The sequence below is a fragment of the Leuresthes tenuis genome, unplaced genomic scaffold (genome assembly GCF_036924035.1).
Source record: "Leuresthes tenuis unplaced genomic scaffold, fLeuTen1.0.hap1 SCAF_3, whole genome shotgun sequence".
NCBI classification, from domain to species: domain Eukaryota; kingdom Metazoa; phylum Chordata; class Actinopteri; order Atheriniformes; family Atherinopsidae; genus Leuresthes; species Leuresthes tenuis.
The window spans coordinates 21,390,638-21,406,611 of NW_027325357.1; the positions used below are offsets into that span (position 1 = coordinate 21,390,638).

The following is a 15,974-nucleotide window of genomic DNA, read 5'->3' on the forward strand; positions in this document are numbered from 1 at the left end:
TTAGAAGTCCACATACTGTGTCCTCTCTTTAGGGGAGCCTACTTTCCCTGCTTCTATGCTCTCTATCTTACTTCCTCTTATTTCCCGCAGCCAGTTATTTAGCAAGAGCACACGGCCCATGCCGCGTTTGATTCTTTCTCACTCGCTCTTTTTCTCTCAGCGGCAGTTCAAAGGCATTTGTGTGCGTCTGGTTCCTATTAGGAGCTCGTCCCTCTTCTCACGTCACTGACAGCCAGCCATCTGGGATCCATTGGGGCTAATTACGCCGCCTTTGGATTCCCTAACAATGCACCCCCCACTTCTTCTCTTCTCTTCTGCTGCACTCTCCTTTCCTCCATAGTTCATTGTTGGTCAGTAGCCACTTGGAAATGCAGAAGAAAATACGAGCATTCGCACATCTACATGTGTACTGTGCTACCTGTGATTAGACACACCTTAAACTCTGATCACCTTAGTGATCCTCCACATGTACACACCCAACGTCATGACATTAAATCTTAACGCTGCTTAGCTCTCTCTTGATTGTAATGGAGTCCCACCGCCTCTCTCAACCACAATATTTCTCCTGTCACTATAACACACCCAAAAACAGACGCACTTCATCAACAGTCGTTTTCTGTTCCATCCAAAAGACACACACACGTAGTCTGGAAGACTGTCATCCAAATCATGTACAAATTAAATGACAGAACTGGCACTTGGCTAGAAAGACTTAACTGCATAAACATTAAACTCACGATGCATAAAATTTTGTGCATATACCGTGCTATGCATTTATTCACACAATTAAGTCACCAACTTGTGGCATAGTTCACTGAAAGATTATTCAAATGAAATGCTTTTATTTTCTAGCCCTAACCTTTACCTTCATTTATATCAACTCTTACTGAGGAAAGCTGGTCCCCTGCCCACACTGACATATGACAAAAGTCTTTTTCTGGAAAAGCATCCCGGACATCGCAGCTTCACGGTATGAGCCACAAACCACTGGCCCACCAGGGCACTTATCCTCTACAGAGCTTTGATTTGATGTATGTTCCATGGGTAACACACAATACTGTACAGTACTATGCTGTGGTTAACTGAGGAAGTTTTACACATGAAAACACTTGCAATTTCCTAAACTGGATGAAAAATACTAAAACCAGACGCCTACTCAGGAAAGGACCAGTTGTTTCTTAATTAGCATCCAGGGCTCCAGTAAACACTGGACTTTGTGTTTCCAAGCCTGCCTACTGGGTCGATGGGTTTTACCAGTATGGGTAAGCTCATTAGCATCTTTCCTCTGACGAGGGGCCCACCCACTGTGTCTGCTGCATGCAGCACCACGCAGAGCTCACATACCATTTCATTCATCTGGTGGCAAACCAGTGTTGCTGACAGACACATTCTGTGTTCATTACATTGTAGTGCAGAACCAAACTATATTGATTTAGGAGGAATTCATTGAAAAGTGCAGTGAGACCAAAGGTGTTTCTGGGTATTTGGCTTAAAAATGAACTATTGCTAACATGTTATTACGGAAATCCTTATATATAATCTATTGATATGTTAGTGATTTCTTTCCAATTCTATTGACATTCTGCAACAGCAGTAACACACTGGCTCATACTCAACATGTGTAGAAGTCATAATGTGAAATAAACCACTGAAAAGCAAAAGTGTGGGCACTTGCTCCTGAGCTGCATGCATAGAGCTTGTGTTCAACTTTGCTGGTTGATTAGAACACCAGTAGGAAGAGATCAGTGTTTTTTTTTCTGTATTTAACACACAAACACCAACTATACACATGCTGCCCTTTCATCTCGAGCTGTACGCATACATATGTAATGTCAGACACATATCACAAATACATAAATTACACTAAAATGCAATGTGAGATAAAAAAGTCTTTCAACAAAATAAAAATAAACAAAACATATCAACTTGAAAAGAATAATGAGAAATTAAAAATAATTAGAACATTTCTGAAGAAATTTTGATGGGTGTCAATGGAGCTACTGCCTCTTGCCTAACATGAAATCCAACATGAAACAGCTAAGATACAGAGATAAGCTAAAAGATAGTTTGAAATATAGGAGATCCTTGCTTGCTGTGGTGGAACCTGCCTGCTTTAGGCAGCACGAGGAAGGGACAGCACACATAAGCACTGCGTAAGCCAGAGACAGACACACAGGAGAAAAGCTTGTGCCTCTGAGTGAGTAGTTTAATTGAAAAAAAACATTTTAAACCTGTGAACAGCAAAAAGGTCTGCTGAAGACACTGATATCATTTTTATAAAGTTCTTATTCATATTAGAGAGACCTGACGCTATGGGTGGGCAATAAATCTTTTAGGTAGACATAAGGAAAAGATGAGGCAGAGGCAGAACAAAAATTCCCCCTTGAGGTAAACCTGTGAAATCTTTTACTTTGACCGTGAGACATGTATAACATAGCTGTGAAAACTCCTGGTTTGTTCAACTGGGCTCTTTATTTTAAGATGAGAGTGAATAAGACTTCCTGTTGGTATGCTCCTGTCTGTAATGTAGGTTTTTACTTTAAGTCAGACTGAGGATGTCCTCACAATGTTTGTTTGTGTGGCTATGTGTTTGCTTCATTATATGTATGTATTTCTATGTATGTATGTGGGCTTCATGCATGAGTGTATTTCCCATTATTACACAGAGATATCCTATGGGACCTAATTCCCATAGCACACTATGTCATAGAGAAAAGTAATAGCACACTATTCCCAAGGGACACATAGGGATATGATTATTGTCTAGGTCGGAGCAACCGTGCGGGACTAGTTACGCACCAAAAATCGTGACAGAATTGGGAGAATAATAAGCGGATTAAGTATGCACAATAGTAATATGTGCGCCTTTATGCCTTCGGCATTGGCACCCATAATAAAGAAAAGGTAAAGTAAATGCCTAAATCTATATAGAATTCTTCTTTTATTGTTGTGTCCCCTCCTTTAAGCCAAAAGCCAAAGACTAAAAACTAAAGTTTCATCTTAAATTGATAGAATAAATGAGCCTGATATCACATAGAATGCAACTGACTGTAGGGTCTTAAATCAGGCAAGAAAAAAATATTTTCATTAATTCATTTTCTTCTTAGAGCAGCTTGACAAATTGTTCAACAAAAAGAGTTCCTTCCAGATTTTATATAAATCCTTCACAGTCAGATTTGGAGTATACTTGGAAATAGGATCAGACAGGGGGCAGCAAGATATATGATGAAGTGGGGCCACAGGATAAGTTCTTTAGTTGTCATCATTTGGAGGTTGTGCCATTAGATGGAAACTCCTTTCGATATAACATGATCCTTATGTTAGCAGCCCAGTATGGAGAGAAAATCCATGTGTCTAAAACTTGAATTTACCTGAACGCAGCCAGGTATTCTGCATCCCCGATTGGAGGGTTTAAACCTCCCATCCATCCGACATTCACATTGAAGCCTTCGCCTGCACCTGCACCAACCTGGATGAAGAGAGACAGGGGAGAGAGTGAGACCGCGAGAGAGCAAGAATCTCTGAGAATGTTGAGAAAGTTAATAAGTCCCAGCGAAAGTTGAGAAACTCTGTGACAATGACAGATTTGTGTCAAATGCTCACAAAATCAGCACTGCTGTTGCAAAACTCTGCATTGCAGCAACAAAAGAAAAGTGGCTGCATCTCTTTAAAGCAACACAAGGGAGTGATTATGATTCCTAAATGAAAGACGGATGGCTGTTAATTCAACACCCCTGTCCCTCCATTTTGATTTTGATACAATTTGTCAAATGGCCTTATAAATCACTCTGAGCCACAACAGAGTTACACCCGTTTATGGTTCCCAATCTCTAGGCTAAAGTTTATCTGGGCAGTATTTTTCATTGGGCAATCTTGCCTGATCTATGAAAGAAAAAAAAGTACAAGAAAATATATATAATTGGAACAACTGTATATTTTTATATTCTGCATATGGAATTTTACTATGACATGTCAAATAAAACATGGTACACCACTCTATACAGCTCATTTTACATGTTTTAAATGAGTCAGCGTGTAACCCAAAATGCCAGGCAGAGTGGATGGAGCTCATCTCAGGTTGACCTCACATAGTCGGGGCAGAGAGTGAACTGAGGCCTGGGTCTTGGAAAGAAGTTAAGGATTCTTCCCTCTCTCTTTGTAGTCCTACTAGCAGCCATTTAGCTGTTCTCTAAACCCTTCACCATCAGTCAATGTGTCAGTTTGAGGGGAGATTGAGGAGGTTGATTGACATGCTCTTGGCAACAATGTGTGGTAATTTCCTTTATGTGTGTGTGTGGGTGTGAGAGGATGCTTGAAAGAGAAAGAATGCTGATGAGCATCGCAGAGCGTCTGTCTCCATTCTTCTCTCAGTGGACGGGATGTTCACAGGGCAAACGAAAAACACATGAGGCCTCTTGTCCTCTGCCAACTGGTAATGTACCCACATGCACGTGCACGTGCACACACACAGAGCAGTGCACATTCATACGCACACAATTTCTGCTATAGCTCCGAGTGTATTGCACTCTTCTCTGTCCTCTTTCTTTCTTTCATGTTTCAAGAGTTGCTGGACTAGATTAGGCCTTTGCTGGTTTCTGTGAGGTACTCAGCACTCTATGTTATGACTATGACATCACACCCCTACCCCATGGTGAGTTATATACCTACATGGGGGACAGCGAGACTCCAGAGGTTTACCACACTGCTCAACAGAGGTTGAAAGTCCACTCTAGGCAAAGCCACATCCAAGCCAACAAAGCGTTTTATGTATCGTCCCTCATCAGGGGATTTTATGGGAAAACACTGACTATTATTGTGGGGGAGGATGGCAAAGTAAGAGGAGGGAATGTGGGGAATTGAATGGGTGGTGAATGCCAGAGTTGGATGGGGTTAGTTCATTTGACTGGGGATTGTCAAGTCATCAGGTCATTACACTTGGTTTCTGGTAAGGCCACAGGCAAAATACTTCAGTTTCCTGTTTGCAAACAGGTTTACAATACAACTGTACACATCCTGTTGTAAAGTTTTGACATCCAAGGCCCTGCAGTTACTCTGATAAACTGGAAGTATGGAAAAAACAATGTAAAGAAGTTAACCAAAAGCACAAATCACAATCATAGTGGGTTCACTGGATAAACATTTTTGTGGCTTTTGGGAATCTTGTTTTGAATAAAATGTCACGGAATCAAAGATGATGCAAGAATGGCAATTAACAAGTGACTAACATGACACTTTACACCATGTTTTAAACTATCCAATGGCAACACAATGTACCCGTATCAGAAATCATTTCAAGGCAAGCATTAGAGACACTTTGCAATCTCAACAAGTTCAAACTGCTGAGTCAGATTCAAATGATTCAGAGTCTAACTCAATCAAAACAATGTTGAATCTAATAGTGACAGCACCAAATAGAGACATAATTTGATCCTAAACCTTTCAACAGATAATCTAACTTATCTAATCTGTCTTATTGTTGCCAATCAATAAAGCTGGTCAAAATTACCAAACAAATATAATTTGTAGCTTGTGTTTTATGTAATATGAATCTTTGCTTTATTGTTATAAATAAGCATATAAAATGTATATGCACACACATATATATAAATATATATATATATATATATATATATGTGTGTGTGTGTGCATTAATTTGTATGTATGTATTTATACCTCACTTGGATGTCCGCTACCAGGAAAAAAGTTGCCATCATCATAACGATGTAGGGAGATGTACAGAACACCTGGGTCGTCATAGAAAGCCTCTTGAGTTCCGTTGCCATGGTGCACATCCTAAACATAGGTTAGGATAACAGGTTAGGAAGCTGTGACAGCTGATGGTATGTCACATTGTATTAAATCTGGAATTTTTAAATGAATCTAAATTAAAAACAACAATTATTATGAGAATTATACTGCAAGGTCTATTTTGTTGTCAAAACTGGAACCAAAGTGTAATCAAAGGACTTCCACAGCTTTAGCTTATCTGTGGGGAATGTATTTTAATCTTTAATTTTGACTTCTTTTTTTTTTTTAACAAAAAGGTTATCGTGAATGTTTGATGCAATAATATGCAAGAGAGCATGCTCTGTGTAAAGACCTTACACAGAATCCTATACAAACACATGTTGAGCAGAAACAACCAACTGGCTGTGGATCAATATCACACATGTATGCGTGGGTGCATTTTCATATCACTGTGTGTTATTTTGAGTGCACAAAGCATATGTGACAGCTCTGCTCACACATGGACAACAGAAATAACAGGCTAAATGATCTAGCTGATGATCAGCAGTGCTACTGTACATCTGGGACCTTAATTTTTTACCCATGTTACATTTGCGTGCCAATGCATTTGCATTTTATCCATATAGTAACCAGTGACAGTGGTCTTGCTTTGGGTCCTCACCCAGTCCACAATGAGGATCTTGCTGACGTTGAGCTTGTGCTGGAGCTGCTTGGCAGCGATGGCAACAGAGTTGAAGAAACAGAAGCCCCTGTGGACAAACAGACAGGAAGAGTGACGGCCACATGTGTTTATCAGAACAGCTTCAGCAAATTAATATCACAAAAATCCCACATGGACCTTAAGAACCTCTAAGACAGGTCTCCAGTTATTTGGCTTCACGCTGAGGCTGTGATTGTCAGAGTGCTTACTCCTGCCACGTTAACAAGTACCGCAAGTATTTAAGAAGCAAGCACGTCTTATTTTTCGCTGCTGACAAAGACAAATGTCTTCTCTTATTAGAAAACTATTCTGAGTCTAAAACCCTGCACTCCTGAGAAATGCAAAACCCACAAATTTTGTGACAAACAGAAGACCAAGCTTATCATAAAATTCAATCTACATTCCAAATGATAACACAGTCAGAGTAGCTGGTAGGATGTGAGGGATGATTTCTGAGAAATGAACTCTCAACTTGGTGCAGCAGTCCCCTAAACACTTACTGTCTACAGCAAAAGTATGCAAAAAAAAAAAGTGTTGATGTATGAAAAACAATGGAGGAATGTTGGAAAAGGCCGTGTCAGCGTGGGCCATAAAATGCAAGTGTCTAAATGTGTGTGTGTGTGTGTGTGTGTGTGTGTAAATGAACGATATAGATTATATGCTGTCCAAACTTTGCTCATAATGAAAAGTCATTATCATCCCATAAATAACCAGTGACAAGCACTGCTGAGCTCACACACACGATCCCAGCTGAATGTGGTTACTTGGCTAATGCCTCCTATCAAAGTCTGACACAAATCAATGCACACAAATATGCACGTCCACACAAAGATACACGTGTGCAGAATACACACGTGTGCAGTGCAGGCACACATGCATTACTCTTTTGAGGAGCTTTGTTTTGTGTCCTGAAAACTTAAAAGAAACAGCAGAGGAGGTAGTTTGCCTCAGGCATCAGGCAGGTAGTACACACCACACAAACTCAGACACACACATTAACACGTAAGAGTCTTAGGCACTCTCTCCATCTTTCTAGCCTCTTCAGAAGTAAAGCTGATTTGCAATAAATGCTTTGAAACACTTTGCAGGCCCCCTGGTTCCTGGTACATGTGTGTGTGTGTGTGTGTGTGTGTGTGTGTGTGTGTGTGTGTGTGCTGCTGTTGTACTTACAGAGGAGAGGAATGGGTTGCATGGTGTCCAGGGGGCCTTACCACTGCAAAGCCATTCTATCAAAGAACAGAAAAAACTTCAACAAATTGCTTCTTATATAACACTATATCCCCAATTTTCACAGCTTCAAAAGCCACATTTTCATGTTGCAGATACATACACATAATAGACAATAGTTGGTGAGCTGCAAAAGTTTAACTTAACAGGTAACAGAGGTGATAATGCATTCAGTCACAGAGACACACCTTCAACTCTCTCTGTGCCACCTTCAGTGCCAGGTCTGTGACACACCCTACAGCAATTCTGGAGGCAGCTGCTGTGTGATGTTCATTCCAAACTGTATCAATATCTACCTGTCAGTAAAACAATGAGAGACACATCACTCACACAAACGTTAATCAAAGGTGCAACTAAGACTGAATTGAAACATTAGGACGTTGCTGCACATTTCTGAATGAGTAAATGAGTGTGTGAACGAATTAATGAATGAATGAGAAACAAATATGACACAACGCCCAAATTTCACACAGTCAGCGGGTTTATCACATTTCATTTGGCTAAGCCAAACAAGAGGCCAACAAGACATCTATTATTAGCAGTTCTGTGTATGAGGATTTATGTGGTCATAATTGCATCTGAGAAAAAAATAACCTAATGGCTTGACTATATTCATATAGAGTAGTGTGCTCATGGAGCACAAGTAAACGTAATAAAATAATAAGGAAAATTATTTCAGAGACCTGTTTGTTGTTCATCGATTACTTTATTGCATCTTTTTGTCAGTACAACCCCATCTTGAGTTTCTATGTTACTCTGTGTTTTAAAACTCATCCCTGATGGTGTGCTGCTATACTGCAGGGGAACAATGAAATCAGAGGAATTTCTTTTATCACAGACCTTGCCATCTTGTTCCAATCACCCCTCAGAACCAGCGCAGCCAAAGGCCGGAAATCCAGGCAGAGCAGTCCTCTTATCAACTACCACCCAGCCCCCTCCAAATTTTCCTCCTCTCCTCTTTCTCTCTTTGCATTTTATCTTATTTTCTTCTTCTGCACATTTGTCTATGTTCCGCTTATGCATTCCTCTAAAATTCACTGCAGCATTTTTTCGTGCATCCTATTTTTTTCCCTTTTCTTACTTCCCTCATCTAACCTTTGTACAGACTTTGATTTCTGAGGTTTAAAAGTTATCTTAGCCAAAAACAATAGCATCAGCAATTTGTAGTATTATTAGCTAAATTGTGTAATGAGGTATAATCAGCCATGTAATGTTTGCTGTTCAGTAATGCAATTAGATAAGTGGAAAGATTCCCACATGACCTGTGATTTAAAAGAGGTCCGTTGATGTGTGCGTGTGGATGTTTATGTGTACTGATATGTGTGCACATGCGCAGCACTCACCCCAACCCCTCCACATGGTAACATCACAAAAATCGGTTGAGATCCTGCAGTAGATGAATTACAGCATTTTAATGTCATTAACGTGTTCTACTAATTTAAAAAAAGAATTATCATTGTAGTTTTCAGAGCTACTGCTAATCTTACCAGCAAGCTTGCGGTTGTCCAACTTGAGTCGGCTAAGTGTGTTGTTGCCAAACAAAAGCACATGCTTTTCTGAATGGACTGATTGCAGCTCTTCAAGGGTGGCCTTTCTGCTGCGGATAGACTTAAAAACACACACACACACATACAGTGTATTTATATATACTCTCTGGATATATACATATATTTCTATGTTTGCATCTATAAATTTGAAAAAAAAAATATACCAAAGTGAATGCAACCTACCTCACACTGGTTCCTCAGCCCTCTTTCATGCAGTCTGGACCAGATGCTCTGGACCCTCCCTGCATGCTCAGGGTGGTGGCTGTTGTCTCCACAGGTACACTGGTGCTTTTGCATCTGCGCATCATAAACCAAACCTAGACACAAACACACACACACATCACCATCATCATTTGCTCTTATATTCCCTTGTCAATTTTGTTGCAGCTCTGTCATACCCAAATTATCAGTAAATAACATACCCCATGGTAATGGTTAATGAGTTCTTCCTGACAAATAATGATTGGTTTACCTGTTGTGTAGCGTAGCTTGACATCTGTAGCAGGACTGGACAGTGACAGAGAAGGTATGGCGTTGGATGGATGTGAAGTATGAGGCACGGAGGTGGATGCTGGTAATGACCTGGACCGAATCACTGGTTGGTGAGACTGGTGAGGCCAAATTAGGGTAGGCACACCCAATCCATCTGGCTGTAGACCAGATCTATGGATTACTTGCCTCTGTATTTCCAGATTAGAGAGTGAAGAAAAAAAAAAACAGGCAGTGACTGAAATGGCAGTGCTTGGCAGCAGCTGCAGATGTTAAAGACTGCTCGGAGTAAACTTCCAGACAATAAATGCGGCAGTCCAATTCCTTTAACAAGTAGAAAGCAATTATTAATAATCTGGACAATTTAATTCTGCTTTTTGAGAACAAGCAAGTGATAAAGAAAAGTCAACACTGCCAAGCAGGCTGTAACAACAGTGTTACGTCCCTGTTCGCCAGCCAGTATAAATAAAGCAACAGTGCCTCCTGATGGCAAAGCATAGTTCAGTCAAATTAAAAATTAGAAAAAGGGATGCGAAACATTAAAAACATTCCTACCAGATTTGGGTATATTATAACCGGTTAAGCTATGAATTGCTTTCATAAAAGAGCTGTAATAAAAAAAACATTACACAATTTTGTTACATAATTTAGCTTAACAGAGGGTCTAGCGTGTTTTAAAAAAAAAAATTGAGATTGAGATTTGAAGGAAAGGAAACACAACTTCCCTCTGGAACATTTAGTGTGTGTAAACATGTACCTGACTGAGAAAATGTGACTGCTCGATCAAGCTCTCCCGAGAGGAAGTAGTGGACTCTGTGTCATAAACTGAGTCTGTGCTGGCAGTGCTTTGTCTCCTGCATTGGCCATCCTCATAAAGCGAGCCTGGTTCGGAGCCGCACACAGAGCCTGTCCCTGAACCTGATCCTGAGCCAGTCTCCTCCAGGTCCATGTCCTCGGATGGAATCTGTGTCAGACGGGGCTTCTCAATGGATTTACCATTTAGCTATTTTAAAGGGAAAATGTTATGTTGTTGAACTCTTTTAAGTCTTAAATACACTTTTTATGCATTTGTAACAAACTGATAATACAGGAAGATTTATTTGCCTAATCAAGTATTTTTGAAAGGTAAAAACCAAGCATATTCACACAGAGCTCTCAGAATTAATCTAATCTAAAGGATAATTCATTGGTCAGTAAGTCATGGAATTTAGCTCTATCGCAATTGTGAGCAACATGCTTGTGTCCGGGTCTGCACCCTCTAACCTTGGCCAGGAGTGGATTCAGCTTGAACCTTTCCAATCCGCTCTTGTGGTATTGCTGGTGCTGGAGATGGGGGTGATGGCTTGCATGCAGGGATAGCATTGAGTGGTTGTAGGGAAGTGGCTCTGAATGTGTTCGCTCCACAGGTCTGTGACATGGCAAGGAGACTAAGCTTTCTCTTCTGGAGGGTGAGGACAGTTGAGAACGCTGCTGTTGAGGAATGGAATTTAACCCGTGAACTGCAGTGAGGAGGAAAGAAAGGAACAGGTTACAACAGGGAATAAAGATGAGAACAAATATCAGGAAAGAGGGCTGAGGGCACAGAAAAATAACATTTAAGAAAGAAAATGGAAAAATAACAACAGCGTGGAAGGAAAACATGGAGTAGAAGAAAATATTAAAGAGAGGACAGTTTACATAATGGGGTTATTATTTTGGTGGTTTTGGCTGAATGGTTTCTTTATTGTGAGGCTGCAACACTGTTCTCAGCTCAATAGAGTGCGCCCTTCTGCCATTTATAACATTCAGACAGGATGTCAAACAGGATGTAATTTCTTTCAAATTAATATAACTTTATTATATTATATTATATTATATATTATATATATTATATTTAACTTGTTTCAGAATAAGCAGGACATGTGCATTAAGATGTCAAGTCTTGCTGTTCATGTTATCTGTAAACTGCTGTGAATAATAAATATTCAAGCTTTTTGTCATACTTGACAGGACATGCAAAACCACAACAAACAGAAATGCAAACAAATATTGATTAATGCCCCGCTAAGCGATACAGATAAGCCATTAAAGAAACCCAGACTAATATGACTTCTACAGTCCATTAGATTAAAATCAGAATGGACTATATGGATGTAATATGTAAAAGACACAAGATGTCCTCATTTCCACAACATTAGAAAAATAGTTGTCGTAAAAACAGTACAGAGGACAATTGTATAAATGCTGCAACATTAGCTAAAAAACATGAACAACTAAAGCTCAATACACATTAAAATCACCATGAATCATTAACACTGTCCAGTGATGGCAGAACCTCCCTCAGATGGTAATCAGTTAAATAAAAACCTATAACCCTAATGAAACAGAGAATGTCGGTCTGTCTGATGAAGAGAGGTTTTGATCTAAATGTCACATTGTGTATCTTCTAATACTGTATGGCAAATCTTGTGAATTTGCTCATTATGTTAGAATAAAAGAAACAATCAAATGACCTATGCTTGACAAACCCGTGCACTTGCGCTTGAATCACAACATTACCTCAAATCAAGTAAAGTGAAAGTGTGAGAATTGACAAGAAATCAAAGCATCTGCCATGTCCACGATGAGAAAAGGAGGATTCAAATATGTATACATCTCTCTCTGTGTTGTCACCTCTTCATAGTATGTGTTCTGTCCTATATATGCATACTATGGTATTTCTGTAGTAATACAACTCACGAGAGACAAGTTGTGAGTGCACCAGCCCAGTGTGCGGTTCAATTATGAGCACTGGCTGCAGGCGTTGAGCCAGAGCTGGACTGCTTCCCTCCAGAGGCAGGTAGACAGATTGCAGAGGCGATACTGCCACTGGCTTTGCCAATCGCAAGTCAGCCTGGGGAAAGAGTAAAGAACAAGAGGGGAGAGAAGATTATGAAAAGTGCTGCAGAGATGACCTATCATGGGGGCCTTTTGGGTGTAGCTCACACAGTTTAGCAAACTGGATGGTTCAATTATAGATAGATGGCTTAATGGTCTGTAAGAGAAGAGATAGACCACTTTATACCACAATCGAGGGTAATTCACAAGATATAAAAGCACTACAAAAATGAAGAGGGAAGTGAAACACTGAATGTACAACTTGTCTGTGAGGTTCAAGTGTGCAGGCAGTATTTAGGACATTAGCTTTAAATACAAATCGACCCATACAATAAATACATGTAAACTATATTCTTTAAATTAATGCCTGATTCCACATTTTGTTTCTCCTTTGGTGTGATATAAAACTTTAACTATTTAGACATTCATTCTCAAGTATGGTTGCTTACTTGTGCAGGAAGTCCAGCAGTGATGCTGGGCATTGCGGTGGTGTTGGAGGGCAGGGTAAAGTGTGCTACATTACCATTCTTCAGTAGCAACCTCTGTGAATAAGCAGAACAGGCAAAGATCGTTACATGGTCTATCATGAACACAGTCACAGTTATTTTCTGGAGCTTTAATTGTCCACTGTAAACCTCACGTGCAGACAGAACGCTGACTCTTTACGGATGTTCCCTTAACTACTCACATGCAGGCAATAAGTACTCAAATGACTTCAAAAACTCTATTGCTTGAGCCTGCCATACACCAGTTTACAGCCTAGGCTTATCATTAGATGTATCATCATTCACACAGGTAACAATTGGGACTTTATAAAATATGTTAGTGTTTATCAGTAAATTCTGGCTATCAGAACCAGAAAAAGATATTGGATGAAATAAAATTCATGTATCTCTACAGTAGACTATCACGCTTTTTAAAATCTCCCAGTTTGAGTCACTGGAAACCTCTACTGCATTAAACAGACAATTAACATCTAATTCTTGGGTATTTGTTAAAGAGAAAAGGTCAAATAACCAGAATCCTCCTTGCAATACTTCATAAAGCAAATGGAACATATACATATAAATGATGTGAAATATAAATTAGGGGCTCACCTCATGAGCCAGTGAGAGGGACCCGTTATCTGAATGAAGGCTGTCATTTGGTGAGCTGCACCCTGATGCTGAGGTGCTGCTGCTGCTTGGAGAAGAATCTGAGTGACAAAATGAAGAAACACTGAATGCTATCAAACTAAACTGACAATACATGAAGCTGTTACAGTAGATATCAAGTATGTGTTTCTAAAATTACGTTTTTGAAGGAACTTTGTAAATGACATATCAAAGCAACAATCAACGAAAAGTGACAAAAGCAAATAAATCAAAAGCATAAGCTAATGAGAGTGATATAGCTCAGTGTAGATGATCATACCCAGAGTTTCTGGTCTATGCTTGACAGCAGGAGGGGCACTGATCTTACGCTGCAGCGGGTTAGGCCTCGTTGAGATGAGTTTCTTTAACTTCAATTTCAGTGTGGGCTCAGAGACTGCACAAACACAGATAGATATGTCAAGAAGCGTGTGTCCACAAGCGGTTCCCATAACAGACACAAGTTTAAGTGAAACGTGCAAATACTTCAGTGCTGGGTAAGATTTAAAACACTTCAAGTATGCATTGGTCAATCTCCATTAAACCAAAAACAAAGTAATCAATCAGTGACATGCTAAGATCAGATAAAAGCTATATTTGTTGTCGTCATGCCAACAAAAACACTGGAGGGTGTGTGTGGGTGCTAAGGGTTCTAACGCAACACAAATAAATGATGGTTGGTGAACTGGCAGAAATGTACAGGAATCAGGGAACCACGCCCATTGCCATTCATACAGTAAGGGAGATCTGCTCTGGACTCTCACGCAGTTCATTTTACACATACCTTAGTTACAGTTATGTAACTGTTTTGGCCTTTTTGTCTCACTGACGCTTATGCTTTCATGGCTGAGCAGCCACTCTCTGGCCCTGCAGGCCTTATGCACAATGAGTTTCATTCATTAAAATGCAAAGGACACACAACATTCGCAACATTTACTTCAACATTCTTTCATTCTTTAGTCCAGAAAATGTGGGAAAATTTGTTTAGAGACACTTATATTCTATTCCATTGAACTACGCAGCATAGCGAGGTCAATGAGCGTAACTCAGATTAAGCTGCATACCCCCTACGAACACATCTGAAATGGAAAATAACCAGTGATCATAACAGATTTCAACTGAAGGTGGCAACCCCAATAACAGACACAAACAGGAGCCTCACCTGTTCTACGCAGGGCGAGGTCCTTACGCTGGTCACAGGGTGTAGGCTGAGGCTTTAGGGACATGTCAGGAACTGGTAGCCTTAGTAACCAACACACAAAAAAGAGTACTTCAGCCATGAGTGAGCATGGGAACAGCTGCTCTATCTATTTTCAAAATATTTCTTTCTTTCTTTCAACATTGTCAGAAAACAGGGTTATTGCTTATTCCAGCCCTCCAACATCATTTCAACACACTTTTATCATGTTACAGAATAAAACAATCATGATTCTGCAGAGGATGGGTTGTCCTGCTTAGAAAAGCATGATGTCCCTAATGTCAATCTCACCCAAATCCTGGGGGAGTACTGCAGTGGCTGGGAGTCATCCGGTCATGCGCAGGCTGACTCTTCATGATTATATGCTCCCGGAGTTTCTGCCTTACAAGTGGACTGGCCACAGCACCTGCCAGACAATGACATAAGCATATGATGTGTGACTAATGAGGAAATCTTTTCAAAAGTGAAATCAAGTTTTCATTTTCTTTACAGGGAACTGAAAAGCAGTCCAGATATTTCCAAGTAAGGGCGGATATATTTGTCATTTTCCTCCATGGACTCTTAATGGTTTGACAGCAAATTTCCTTGGAATAAGAGAATACATTGCTGACCGTAATGGAAATCCCCTTATTTTCTCTGAATTCTACTGTACAGTGTGATGACTAAGATGAGGAACACGTCAACAACCTCATGGTATTTTAGGAAACCTGTAAAACTACATAACAGCATAGAGAAACACAATACATAGGACTCACTCTGCTCATTTTTACTTTTTCGAAACAGCTGTTGTAGCTGTCCTCTTTTCTCCTCCTCCATCTCTCTTTGCCTTTGTTCAGTGTTGTACTGTGAAGCAAATAAAAGTTAAGACATATTAACAACTGACTTGTTTAGTCTGTGTGGCCTACGTATGTGGGGTTTACACAAAAAGAGACCAATACTGCTACTGTCATAGTCTACAGTGCTAAATACCCTGTCAGGAGTTTCACATTGAAGAACACTCAACCAGAAATAAATGTTGAGAAGTTGGCCTGTTTACAGCATACTAAATTCTGTGGAGCATTATACTTTGGTACGGCTTG

The 15,974-nt window shown here is 40.0% G+C and overlaps 1 protein-coding gene across 2 annotated transcripts in view; it reads right to left on the bottom strand.

The window, feature by feature from the left end:
* Positions 1-15,974, bottom strand: part of LOC140303677 (histone deacetylase 7-like) — a 40,554-nt gene that overhangs the window by 5,575 nt on the left and 19,005 nt on the right. Inside the window, exons 3-20 of one of the 2 annotated variants that reach the window (XM_072382532.1) lie at positions 15,651-15,738; positions 15,187-15,301; positions 14,860-14,939; positions 13,981-14,094; positions 13,665-13,762; positions 13,017-13,109; positions 12,430-12,583; positions 10,975-11,210; positions 10,469-10,675; positions 9,695-9,902; positions 9,406-9,539; positions 9,163-9,283; positions 9,019-9,062; positions 7,864-7,971; positions 7,619-7,674; positions 6,410-6,497; positions 5,674-5,793; positions 3,372-3,469 (exon numbers count right to left, since the gene is read on the bottom strand). In XM_072382532.1, coding sequence (XP_072238633.1) covers positions 3,372-3,469; positions 5,674-5,793; positions 6,410-6,497; positions 7,619-7,674; positions 7,864-7,971; positions 9,019-9,062; positions 9,163-9,283; positions 9,406-9,539; positions 9,695-9,902; positions 10,469-10,675; positions 10,975-11,210; positions 12,430-12,583; positions 13,017-13,109; positions 13,665-13,762; positions 13,981-14,094; positions 14,860-14,939; positions 15,187-15,301; positions 15,651-15,738 — 2,162 coding nt within the window. Of the gene's footprint in view, positions 1-3,371; positions 3,470-5,673; positions 5,794-6,409; positions 6,498-7,618; positions 7,675-7,863; positions 7,972-9,018; positions 9,063-9,162; positions 9,284-9,405; positions 9,540-9,694; positions 9,903-10,468; positions 10,715-10,974; positions 11,211-12,429; positions 12,584-13,016; positions 13,110-13,664; positions 13,763-13,980; positions 14,095-14,859; positions 14,940-15,186; positions 15,302-15,650; positions 15,739-15,974 lie in introns of both variants that reach the window. The other variant, XM_072382531.1, reaches the window with a different exon arrangement.